Here is a 13,621-nt window from a genome sequence, read left to right as displayed (position 1 = left end):
GCTCCCTGAAAGAAACATACCAAATACAAGACTAAATTATTATCATTGTAAATAAAATAATCATTGTTATGCTGATACTCATTTGACATAAAATGTTAACAATTTTCTTTAATATTACAAATAGCCTTGATGTCATACTTAAGTATTGTGAATACTGAGGAGAAATAAATCTTCAATAAGAACTAAACAAAGGAGAAGACTTGGAGCAGGTTTTTCCGTTTAATTGGTAGAATTCCTCCTTTAGGTACCATCCCAGATCCACAGAAACCAGGAATACTGTAGTATGCTTTTATTGCCATTGGAGGAGTGGTATCAGAACCTATAAAAATCATTCACATCTTTTTCAGGAATTAATTGAGACCCATATTGTTCTCCATCTTAAACAGCAGAGAATGATATGATATGATGTATGAAAGTTGACCAAAACAATTCATGATAATAAGCAGTTCAACTTGCTTCAATAAACCAGCAATCTCCCCCATGTCCTTTTAACAATATATTTTGGAGGACTGACTTGAACCTTTTCCTTCTAAGTGCAATATGCTCATGCAGGCTTTTTACATACTTTTACATAAGCAAATTTAGTTATGCTTTATGTATCAATTTATAAAATGTAAAAGTAACAATTCAATAATTTCTGTGTTAAATCCAGAATGCTTTAAAAGAGATAGCCTTTGTATTTCTGATGAATAATGAACATTTAATTTATCTTCATCAGCCTAAACTTTATAAAATGTTGAAATTTAATTGTAACCTACTTTGATAAGGTCATTATGATAAGGATAGTGCTTAATACTTAAAAGACATTTAAATAATAAATAAGCATACTAGCAAGTATTCAGCAAAATTATCTTAATATCTAATACCTCACATATGGCATGTATGAATAATTATGTTTTTGTTTTAATAATATCCATACAGTAGGATACTTGTACTATATTCCTGGATTTTGTGTATATTATCACTTGACTTTCCAAATAAAATATTCATTAAATGGAACAATATTAAGAAAAATTTCCATTGTTGAAGGAAAGTACCATGACATTGAATATGAGTGTTCCTAAAAGTATCTCCTGTTACCTTCTGAAGGTAAAGCATCTTTTTAATTCGATATTTTAGAATGTATGTATTTTTCAATATTGTTAGTGATTTTTCTGTAAACAAAATGGATGTTTGACCTCTGCAATAGAGTATTCAAGTAATTACCTGTATGGAACATTTGTTCCTGATAATATGAGAATCAACTCTAATGAAAATATTTAGAGTTAGAAATTGTGACGATAATAAATCTAAGTTCACATAAGAAAAGTCTTAGCCCCAAATGGCACATATTGCATAATCATACCATGTATAAATATTCAAAGTTATATCTTCTTGTAGCCATAACAACAGACTATGTGGTTTTAAAGAAGTGTTTGTTTAAAATGAACGAAATTACAAGTATCATAAGTTTATTGTTTTTCTCAGAATTCAGATAACAAAATTAGAGAGGTTTCTTTCTCCTAAATTTAGCTCTGAATCTGAATCATTAAAATAATATGTGTGCTTATTTCTTGTGGATTATGCCTAAATAGACATGTACTCTACTCAACTATTTATAATTTTAAAAGTAGCAAGATATGGTATTAATATAATCTCAAAGTTTAAAGAAATATTTATTTGCTTTGCACACAATATTAGAAATTAAATTTTTATCCTAGCCTCTCATTTCCTCACAGTAAGCATTCCTTCTTTATGAGAGTTTTATTTGGAACATGCAGGTCATTTCCAGTTTAACTATGATTCTGTTTTCTCAAAGGTATGGTTTCATGTCTGTACAGTGGTAACCCCATGGTCTTGTGTATGGGCAATTAGTTGTTTACTGCCAGGCTCCATAGTGAGATTAATAGACATCATGGATATACCATGGTCTATAAGCTGAAAATACTCACTTCTGGGTGGAAAGATAAAGCATTTATAACAAAAAGCAGTTCTGTACTGTTGCATTCAGTGTTTAGATTCCACTGAGACAATTTAGTAAATATTTCACACAGGAAAAGTTATTTCTGATGTTTTGGGAAAATTATATTGTCACAAAGGGATAAACAAAAGATATGGAGATTCTTATCCCAGTAGGTCAACAAGCCAGTTCTTTTCCCTCAGTATATGTCTTTTCCTATATTCCCTATGTATTAGAAGAACTGACATAAGCTAAACTACCTAAGTATAAAATAATCTTTAAAACATAATTTGCATTATAATCATATTTAGAGTCAATAATGTATATAAATGAAATGCATGTTTTACATGTACTCATTATTTCCAAACCAAAATGGCACATGCTATCTTTTCAGCAGATAGTTAATAGATCATTAAGAAAAACTCTAAACAAAAATATATTTTTAGACATAAAGTATGGATCTAAGGTTATATCTCATGGAATAATTCTGGGTAGTGTATTTGACACCCTGCAGTTCAAACAATAAGGCATGCTTATTATGATTTCTGTTGTGTACTACAAATTCATCATGTAGGCTATTTCTTTTATTAAAGAAAGTTTCACTATTCAGGTGGGAATGTGTAGGACTTGTGTGCCTCAATCTTTTTTCCTCTTTGAGTGTTTCCTGGAAAACACACTCTCAAGACATACTGAGCACTTTGTTAATTAAAACTTTAATTTGATGTAGTAGAAAACATGTGTAACCACAGCCTAGAAACTGAAATTAAAGCCCAAAGTTAGTTCTGTACCAATTAAATGAGAAACTCACTTAACTAGTTTCAAATTGAATGTTTTTATGTATAGTAGGAAAAGTCCTAAAAATAATATCATTCTCTGAGACAAATTTAGAAAGGCCCTCCAAATTGCCTCTTCAAATGTTGGTTATTTCATAGCACTGAACAGATCAGTGATCCCATCAATTCTTGACTTATATTTCAATAAATGTCTGCAAAGAACTCACACTTCTCCAAAATAAGATGTTTGTTACAATTGCACAAAATTAATCACATGAAAATCACAATAGTAATTTAATGTGGAATGTTTTAGCTATATTTTTATTAAATAATTTTATACATTTGTATGCCATCTTTCAAATGAGACAACACAACGTTTTATTAAGGAATGGCATTCTCTGCATAAAGCTCTTTTTACAGCTCCAAAAATCCATATCTCTTATTGTCTTGCTGTGGGGAACCAGAAAACAATGTTAAAAATTGCAGTGTTGAATTGTAGCTATAAAAAAAGGACTTTTTCATCCTAAAGCCATCATTTAGGAACTGATGAAAGCAGAAGCAGGCGCCCACAGCTAAACACTGTGCTGAACCCTTGGAATCCAGTTGCAAAGAGGGAGGAGGGATAAGCAAAAGGGTCAAGATCAGGCTGAAGAAACCCATGGAAACTACTGACATGAATGGGGAGCTCAGGAACTCCAAGTCTGGCATTGGAAAACCAGCATGGGACTGACCCAGACCTCCTGAATGTGAGTGTTAGTTGAGAGGACTAGGCAGTCAATGGGGTCTCTGGTAATGGATCAGTATTTATCCTTAATATATGAATGGACTTTGGGAGCCCAGCCTACATAGAAGGATACTCCCTCCGTCTAGACACATGGGGGAGGGCCTGGGCCTTGCTCCAAATGATAGGACAAACTTTGAAGAATCACCATGGAAGGCCTTACCCTCCCTGTGGAGCAGAAAGGGGATGGGATGGGTGTTGGTGGGGGAAACAGGGAAGGACAGCAGGTTGTAAGAACTGAAATTGGCATGTAAAACAAGCTTGTTTCAAATTTAAATTTTAAAACAGTGACTATTTTCCTTAAAATAATCTAATTTTATCTATTTTTTGGTTATAAAATGGCAGGCATACATGTATTATAAGGCAAAAATGAAGTCAAAGGATTTTTTTGTAGTATCCACAATAGTTTATATTTCACTATTTTAATTGGCATTTTTAATGATGGGTTTATATTGATGGTAACTGAAGGCTGCCTTCAGTTTATGGGGTAATAACTATAATTGGGAGAAATAAAACCCAGAGCTTGATCAGCTCCACTCACTGGACTAGGAGCAGAGTTTGCCTCATGAACAGGAAATCCTGAAAGAATATTTATGTTTATAAACAGGCAATGTTTCCTTTATTAGAAGTGAAGGATCTTTAATGGGATAGTATGGTATAGATATGAATACTTTGTTTTGGAATGGATTTTCATTTATTGATACAATTTAAGGTCAATTTTGTGATTAAGTATATTTCTCCTCTTGTTTAGGTATTGTGTTTATATAGCTCATTTAGAAATGCAATGTATAATGTAGTATATACAGATTATAGATAATTACCTATGATAGTCAAAGCTTAGAGTTAAGTTAGGTTTTCAAGATACACAGAGATGTATTTGAGATAGATAGAAATTCTTCAAACCTTTCAAAGACCTACAGAATATGGCATTTAAAATGGTTTAGTGTTTTCGTGACAGTGAGACATAATTGCTCTTGGCAATAACACCTGCACCAGAAAGGAAGATGGAAGATGGACATCGAAGAAATGCATTATGAAGTTTGCTTTCAATATGGCAAGACTAGCCATGTGGACAAGATACTGCTCTTGTCTGGACTGTTTGACTTTGTGATGTATAAACTAGACATGCAGGATCCACAGAAAAGTGACTGCTGATAGACATTGCTACAGAGTTCCTGCTTCATGGAAGAGTCTGCCAGACAGTCTGCAGGACACAGAAAAAAGTGATGGACAAACTGCCAATACAAGAAGACAGTTTAAAGTCTCCTGCTTTGCTGAAGAGTATGCCAGACACACTATGGCCTATGGGCTGAAGATGGAAGATTACAAAAGAACTTCGGGTGACCAGGCAGTGAGTTGTCTCTGTCATTTCTAGAGTTTATATACTATTCTTCTGTGGTCTTTAATGGAGTTGAAGACAGATAGTTATGGTTATAGTTTTCCTTAGTTAAGCTTAAAGATAAATTACATATAGGACTTTAACTCACAAAGATAAAATAGATGATGGAATATTTTCTTCAAATCTTGCTAAATGTTAATGGACTAAATAGTGTTAACTGTGATTCTTATTTGATAACTGTTATGTGATATATTTTGCTATGTTAAGGTTAAAACTCTCCTTTTTATTTAAACAGAAAAGAGGAGATGATGGGAGATGCCATTATGTATATATGTTTCTCATACTGGTTGATAATAAAGTACTGTTGGCCAATAGGAAAGGAAGATAGGAGGGACTAGGAGACAAGGAGGAAATAGGAAGTAGTAAGGAGGAGTCAGGATGGAGAGTCTGGAGAGAATAGAACAGCCAGCCGCCTCTTGCTGGTAAGACCACGTGGACATACATAGAAATGGGTTAATAATTAAGACAGAGCTAGCCGATAAGAAACTAGCACCTAGCCAACAGCATAATATCAAATACAGAGTCTCTGTGTGTTAATTGGGGCTGGTGCGGCGGCAGGACAAGACCAGGCGACGGGCGGAAAAACCTATACTCCTTACAGGATAGAGGAAGCCAGATCAATTTAGTTTCATTATTAAGCAGTAGGCATTAGTGAGGCATTCAAATAAAAAGTTTCTGATAAAATGTAAAACAATCTAATTATTCATAAATTTATGAATAAATGCAAATGGAGGCTTAATTCAGAATAACTGCCCAATATTTACTGAAACACTCATATAAATATCTATAAATGATTCATTTAAAATTGTTTTGAACATTATGTTGCTATTATAAATAAAATATTTTAAAATATAATAATGTAATTATGTAACCAAGTTATAAATTTTTGAAATTTGTATACTCCCTTGGAAAGAGCCACACAATATAAACCTTTGTTTTGTTTTGTTTTTGTTTTTTTGTTTTGTTTTGTTTTAGAGACAGGGTTTCTCGGTATTGCTTTGGAGCCTGTCCTGAAAATGGCTCTGTAAACCAGCCTGGCCTACACATGCAAATCTCATCTGATTTCCACATAGTTCAGCCATATTAATGTTTAAATTAAGCTATAATATGTATTATGTTATAATAATTTTCATGTTATAAGCAAGAGAGACAGAAGACACAAATTGACTATATTAGAAATAACCAAAATCTAATGGTTGCTAAACTATGATAAATTAAGTTACTTAGTATAACATACTTTGTATAGTGAATCTATACTACACTAGTCATCTCCTGGCTGCTCTGGGAGTGTTCTATTTTATCACAACCAACATTCTCTAAATTTGTTATTTTAATAAATATGTTAGGTAGGTTGACCTTTTATAGAAATAAATTTGATCATGTAATTAGTCTATATTACCGTGTAAAACTGCAGAGTCTTATAATCTATCCATAATCTGTAGATTTTCACCACACACCATATATCTTTAGCATATTAATAGGTGTGACCTGCTGGTCATATATGTCTGCAAAGCATTCTCCATTCTCATGCTCAAGCACCAGCCTTTCCCATGACCCTCTGCTTTTATTCATGAATGTATTTAATGATCCAATGCTACTTACAATCTGTGGGTACAAATTGTGTTGTTATGCTATTTATAGCTCTGACCAAATTTAACACTAAAAGCCATGTTAGAGTCTTCTGTCTTCACCTTTTCACAATTTGAGGCATCCGCATCAGTTAGATTTATTATTATTATTATTCATTTAATTGACTGTTTAGAAAAAGTAATCTTGTTCAAATACTTAGAATGCAAATATTTTCAGATATCTTTTAAACTCATTGTGTTGATGCCATAGCCATATTTACTAGGCTTGAATGTAAAAATGTCAACACATACATTTATTACTTTCATTTTCATGCTAATAGACCTAGAGAACTGTCACATGGGTATAGTCTAAAGCTTTAAGATTTTTAATAGTTTTACAAACCCGGCTCGAGGATCTAAAGACAGGTCCCTGGGATACTTCAGCCTTTTGCTAACAAGTACAGTAGGGTACAAGCCATTGAGTTTAGATACTTCAATTATCCTTTTCTCTGTGTCAGACCAATAGAGGTTTTTTCCAATCCAATCAACAGCAAGTGCATTGGGAACAGCAGTGTTATGCACTACCTAACAAAATAAGAATTGAGAAAGTTAGCAGTGTAAATGATTCAATACAAATCAAGCGACTAATTCTTGATTTTAATTGAGATACAGAGTTCTATTTAAACTGAAGTAATTAAATTTAGATAAGGAAGAGAACAATTTACCACCACACAATACTTTTTAAAAGAAGTTATCCAATGTGCATTTAGACTTCTAGAAGTTACATATGTGTTTATAGAAAAATAATCTCACCCAAAAAAAGATATTAAGTAAATACACAGTTGATGACTTCATTTCATTGGAGTTTATCTGCTCATCTTCTCAAAAGTTTTTGGTAAACTTTCTATCATGTACACACACAACTTTCATAAATCCTCCTGCCCTATACAGCACTACAAAAAGAGACAGGATTGTACATTGTTTATACCCAGCCAAATATAGAGTCTTGGAATCATACTTTCTCTAAACAGCCAATGGTAACGACAGCAGAAGCAGAAGGGTTTGAAGCAGCCATGCTGCTACCCTAGTATTTAGACTGCAAGACATATTTGCTTCTTTTTTCTTCCAGATCCTAAATCTGAAAATTGACATTGCTGACTGTTCAGTGAACATCAATGAACTAGTTATCCTGGGGAAAGGAGGATGATCATTTTTTAAACTCACAATACAACATGGTCTAAAGAACAATAGAAAGATTGTTGGAAGGTGACAGAGATATAACTTAAAAAGAACTTAGGTGTCTTTAAAATATAAAAGCGACCATTACTAAAAGCAATTCTTGTAAGGAAACACATGGTTGAGTGTGAATATTTTAACTTTCAAAAATATTGTGCACAGTTTCAAAACTTATGAAAGAAAGAAAATCTGCTCATTTTTTAAAATTACATCCACTGATCTGAATAGCCAAATTGCTGTTAGAGTCCTAGGCTTCATACACTTAGCCTGGATCACAGAAACCCATGCAGCATGTACATATATTTTAAGATTCCAGTAATATTTTCAAAACTGTTACTTCCATGAAAACTGATTACAAAAAAAGAATCAATAGGTTTCTTTTATTTGAAGCTTCTTTTTTAAATTTTTATTTATTCATTTATTTATTTGTGTATATGTGTATTTATAGGTATACACTCCAGGAGTCGCATGTGTTTATGTATATGTTCCACTTGCATGCTTGATACCCACAGAGGCCAGAGATCGCTTTAGGTCCCCTGGAACTGAAGTCACAGGCAGTTCTGAGCCAACTTTTGTTGGTACTGGGAAATGAAACTAAGTCTCCTGCAAGAAGCTGATCCAGCTCTCAAGTATCTTCCAGCATACACACTGAACTATATTTTTATGTAAAACATAAGTTAATTGAAGTGATACCAAGTAGCTCATATCTAGAACATTACAGGTTTTACTTGTTAGAAAATAAAACCATGCATAATTGTACACATGTACATTCAACCATTTCCAGAAAAGTGTATTTTAGCACTGCTGAAACTTCTAACTACATTCCATTGTTTGTTATAATTACAAATCTTATCTAATTACAGTAAATAATATTAAAATAGAACCTGAAAATAAAACATCTCATTTTAAATTTAAATATTCATTAACTTTCACAGAGAAAGTATACAATTGAATTCATGCTAACATGCTCTATAAGGAATGATTTACTGTTAAATATGATTTTATATCCTAGTCAATAATACCAAAGAAGTATTCAGTAATGAAATATATGTATGTATGTTTACCTTGATGTCACTTCCATTTAGACACATTCTGTTTATCCGACTTCCATTGGGTCTGCTAGAATCAATCCAATATATGAATTCTTCTCTATAATCAAAGTCGATAGCAATGACATTGTTTAATCCCTAAAAGAAGGAACACACATTCAATAACAATTAGTTATGATCCTGAGAAATAATCATCTCTCTTTGAATATAAATGATTACATTCATATTCTAACATCTGTGACAAATATTTTAGGAATATAGTGTCTTTACACATACTTCATACCACCCACTTAAAAGATACATTTTTCTTTTGAAAGTAAAGTCCCAATAAGAAAACAAAATTCCCCAATATTTATAATCTGTTAAATACACAACAAATATGTGAAAAAAAACAAGCAACTTTTAAAGAGAGAAGGTTACAGTATGAAATTTGTGCATCTGCCTGTGTCCAAATTCATGAAGTAGGATCAATGGTAGACCAAACTATTGAAACTGGTGTGGGAAAACATAACATCAAGAAAGCACAAGACCATCTTAGGCACAACCCAGACAAAACTGTAGCATTGAGACCAGGAGTGTACATAAATCCCACCCCAACCAAGAAGCTATTTGCAATTGATACCTATTTGGAGAGGAATAATCAGCTTTTCTGAATGGAGTGTTACTGGGATTATCACCTATACTCTGGAGAAGGCCCCATGCCCATGAACTCCATTTTGTGTACAAATTTTGTTTGGTTGAGTTTGTGTAAATTTCTGTCTGATTGGGTTTTATGTTATTTATAAATTTCAAAGACAAAAAAAGGCAGAACGTGTGGTTAGGTTGTGAAGGAAATGGGGGAAAATGGAGCATTTGGGGAGAAAACAGAGTATGTTCAAACTATATTGCATGAAAATAAGTGTAAATGCAAAGTACTAAGTAAAAATTATAAAGGAAAGAGCAACAGTTTCTGGTGAGGATTTAGGGAAGAAGACTCCTTTATTCACTGCAGTGAGAATATAAAAAGTGAGGGCAGTTCTAACACCAACCTAAACGCTGATCACACCCCAATGACCTATAAAATTCAGAATCAATAAACTGGTGAGCCTTTCTCTTCCTTCAGGACCCCAATCATGCTGGACATAGTAACTATCTCTTCTAATGTTCTCCTAATTCATTGTTTCATCTTGGCTGTTGAAGCTTTCCAAGTCTCTCTGAACTAAGCTCATTTTAAGGATAATCTCATTCCAGCTACATTTCTATGACCTTGGAAATCTCCTCTTTTATTTTCCATTCTAACTAAAAGTAGAAGGCCTGGTGAAGCAGAAATATATCACTAACAAAAATATAGGACAGCAGGGTAGAAAAGTAAAGGAAGGATATGAATAAGAATAAAATAAGCATAAAAGGTCGTGATGAAATTATTTGTTTTCTAACTTAAAAATTAAATAAAATGCAATAAGATAAAATAAATCAAAATAAATGAATTGGATCCCCATAACAGGGTTATCAAAAGAAGCATAACTGCTTGCTTTTTAACCCAGACTTTTGTCCAACAATCAGCTATGATGCCATTTCTGATGCTCATGAAAAACTGGCAGCCCAATGGCAGTTCTGCCCTCATAGGCACCTCACTGTGCAGCTCCAATTATCATAAAAATATTCCAAAGCAAACATGAAATAGCAGCAGTGGAGTGGGGGGCATTTGACTTTTCCCAGGACAGAGAGGAAAACTTGCTTTCACAGAGTTTTTAGTCAAGCCTTATACCATGGTTAGTGGGGATGTTATAATTTATACAGATATGTCCAGATCAAAAAAGACACATAAACATTAGTGTAAGTCACCCTGCTTTCATTCTTCCACCCCTCATGATGCAGTGTCTTAGAGTTTTCTTAACCATGTTTTAATTGAAATTCTTCTCAAAATCACGAGTACTGTATTTTTAAAGTAGAAGGGAGAGCAAGGAAAGAGATATCTTGATTGAGGGAGTCATTACAGAGCTACTGAGCACTTAGGAAATTCCCCTGAACCCACAAAAATGACCTCAACTAAGACCTTAAGCATTAATAACGAGAGTACCGAACTGGCCTTCCCCTGTAATCAGATTGATAACTATCTGAATTATCTTCATAGAAATTCGTCAGGCAACAGAATGAGGCAAATGCAGAGATCCACAGCTAAGTACTTGGCTGAGCTGCCAGAGTCCTATCTAAGACAAGGAGGAGTGATAGTATGAGCAAAGGGGTCAAGATCATTTGGGGGATACCCACAGAAACAGCTGACCTGACTTAGTGTTATCTCATTGACTCAGGGCGGACATCTGGGGAACCTGCATGGCACTTAACTGGGCCCTCTGAATGTGGATGACAAATGAATGGCTTGGGCAGTTTGTGAGGACTCTGGTAGTGAGACCAAGATTTATCGCTAGTTCTTAAACTGGCTTTTTGGAGCCCATTGTCATTGGAGGGATACCTTGTTCAGCCTAGATATGGGGGAGGGGGACCTAGGTCCTGCCTCAAAGAGATGTACCAGACTTCATTGACTCCCTTGGGAAGTTTTACCCTCTTTAAGGAGTGGATGGAGTGGGATGGGGAGAATGTGGTGAGAGAGGAAGGGAGGAAGTGGAAACTGGAATTAGTATGTAAAATGAAAAAAAAGTGTTTTAATAAAAAAATCATGTCTTAATTAACTAATCCACCAAAGAAAAATATGCTTATGAATAGTTGTTATAAAATATGTGTCAAATATGAACGGATATGACTTTAAAAAGAAAGTTAATATTAAATAGAAACATAATATTAGTATGACATTTTATTTGGAGTAACTAGAAAAGAACACTTATCTACTTATATGAGCTAGAGCATCATTAAGTTATTCAGCCACACCTGGATGGCAATCTGGTGAATGGCATTTCATATTTCAAATGCCCTTTTATAGAAGGTTTCATCATATTAGAATGAAATGTTGTGCTCTTATATGACCAAGAAAAAAAATGGATATGTTTTCCACATGAGGGAAATAAAGTCTCCATTCAGAGCCATGGCTATATGTTCTGTGGCGAGTAAAAAAACAACCTAAGAGCAGATATTAGACTTTTTGATGCCCCAGATGTTTGTTTTAGATGTGCTACAGTTGGTTTTTATTTGAGCTGTTTTCCACAGATATTCCTGACTTTTGAATTGTTCAGGTGATTTATCAGGAATTAGTTTAGTTCCAAATTCTTGCTAAGGCTCATCTAATCTAGTTTTAGTAGACTAAGAAAAAGTGGGTCAGAATTTGAACTGCTTATTTTTTCTAATGCAAGATAATTTGTTCATAAACAAATTATTTTCAGTTAGAAGATAATTGGTGCTATAATATAATTGGCAAAAACTCTGAGATCATCATCATGACTTTATATCGAGCTTAATTGCATTATCCTTCACCCTAAAGTTAGATCATCTCACATCTTAAATGAGTTGCAATCTTAGGGTTGAGTGTCTATTCTACCAGAAATTTGCGGGTTTGGTTCACTTTAAGGAAAAAACCATTAACAAACATGGTCATTCTAAAGTTTGACCTCAGTTTTCATTTTTACCCTAAAAGTTCAGAATTTGATAGTAATACTGTTGTCTTGTATTCATATAGTCTTTATAAGAATCAAGCCAAGTTTAAATATTAATGTTCATGTACTTTATTTCTTTTCAAGAATCTCTGAGAACTACAGTGAACTGTTAATAGAAACTATTCAGGAAATACTAGAAAGAAAAAAAATGATCGACATGTAAAATAATAATAATAAAAAAAAAAAAAAACAACAACAACAAAAAAAACGCTTTGACTCCAAAATTTAAGTTGAAGAACAAGTTACTGGGGAAAAGTATTTCTATTTTTGTTTCCACAGAAAATGAAAAGATGTGGATTCCTTCCAGACTAATGTGGTTTGATCAAGCCAGACCGCCTGAAACAGAGTAAGAGGTGATCCTACATTCAAAACAGCTGGACAAAGCAGCCTTACAGACTACAGCCAGGATTTCTGAATCTTCTTCGAATCCCCCATGACAGTGCCCCTTACCAACAGGAAGTAGTTTGGAAAGAACAATGCCCAAATTCCCAAATATTGTCTATAAATGTTTGTTTTCATTTAAATGGACTTTGTTATATAAAATAAATTTAAAAAAAATTAAAAAAAAAAAAGAAAAAGAAAAAAAATGGTTTACTTTCAGTTTCTTTTTGCATGCAGTGTAAATTCTAGTAATAACAACATAAATGTCACTGAGTCAACTCTTAAGCATCATGATGCTTAACATAGCAGCCTCCTTTCACTTTGTCTCCAAATGGAGGCTTTTTTCCCCATAACTAAGATATGAGGTAGTAAAATAATGTCTCCATTCAAGTCTTCACTACACTCAAGTAAATGAAAGTAAATTATTATTGCCACTGCTAATTACAAATGATTACAAAAACTAATAATGGGAGTTAACATTAATTTTCTGAGAATATGGTAAAAACTAGAGACTGATTTAATTAAACCTACTGACCATATCTGAATAAAAAAATGCAAATTTCATATTCTTAGACATCTTAATAAATTCACATCAGTAATCTGCAGCTTGTTTTAACTCAAATGTTTTTGTCTTTAGGGGAAGAGATGGCTAAATGTAGAGCTTTGTAAGGAGAACATACAAAATTGCCTCTGACTTTATCAAGGAATTATCTCCAATTTGTAGTCATTGTTCTCTATTGTCTTGACAGTAATTCATTAAAATAATTATAATTCAAATCCAAAGTTAGCATTACCAGTATAATAAATTAAAGCTGCTAATACAGAGAAATTGAAGCATTTCCAACACAACCAAGTTGGGCCTTTTTCTATAGTTGTACCTTAATGCCCACAGAAAACAGTGCAGTATTCTC

At 33.4% G+C, this 13,621-nt stretch overlaps 1 protein-coding gene across 1 annotated transcript in view; it reads right to left on the bottom strand.

Annotated features, from left to right (window-relative positions):
* The window catches only part of LOC127221902 (low-density lipoprotein receptor-related protein 1B), a 249,227-nt gene that overhangs the window by 223,344 nt on the left and 12,262 nt on the right, over positions 1-13,621 (bottom strand). Inside the window, exons 6-7 of the mRNA XM_051183854.1 lie at positions 8,761-8,883; positions 6,864-7,045 (exon numbers count right to left, since the gene is read on the bottom strand). Of these exons, the coding sequence (XP_051039811.1) occupies positions 6,864-7,045; positions 8,761-8,883 (305 nt within the window). The remainder of the gene's footprint in view (positions 1-6,863; positions 7,046-8,760; positions 8,884-13,621) is intronic.

The sequence above is a fragment of the Phodopus roborovskii genome, unplaced genomic scaffold, assembly GCF_943737965.1.
Source record: "Phodopus roborovskii unplaced genomic scaffold, PHOROB, whole genome shotgun sequence".
Taxonomy (NCBI): domain Eukaryota; kingdom Metazoa; phylum Chordata; class Mammalia; order Rodentia; family Cricetidae; genus Phodopus; species Phodopus roborovskii.
This window is presented reverse-complemented; position numbering and strand designations above follow the sequence as displayed.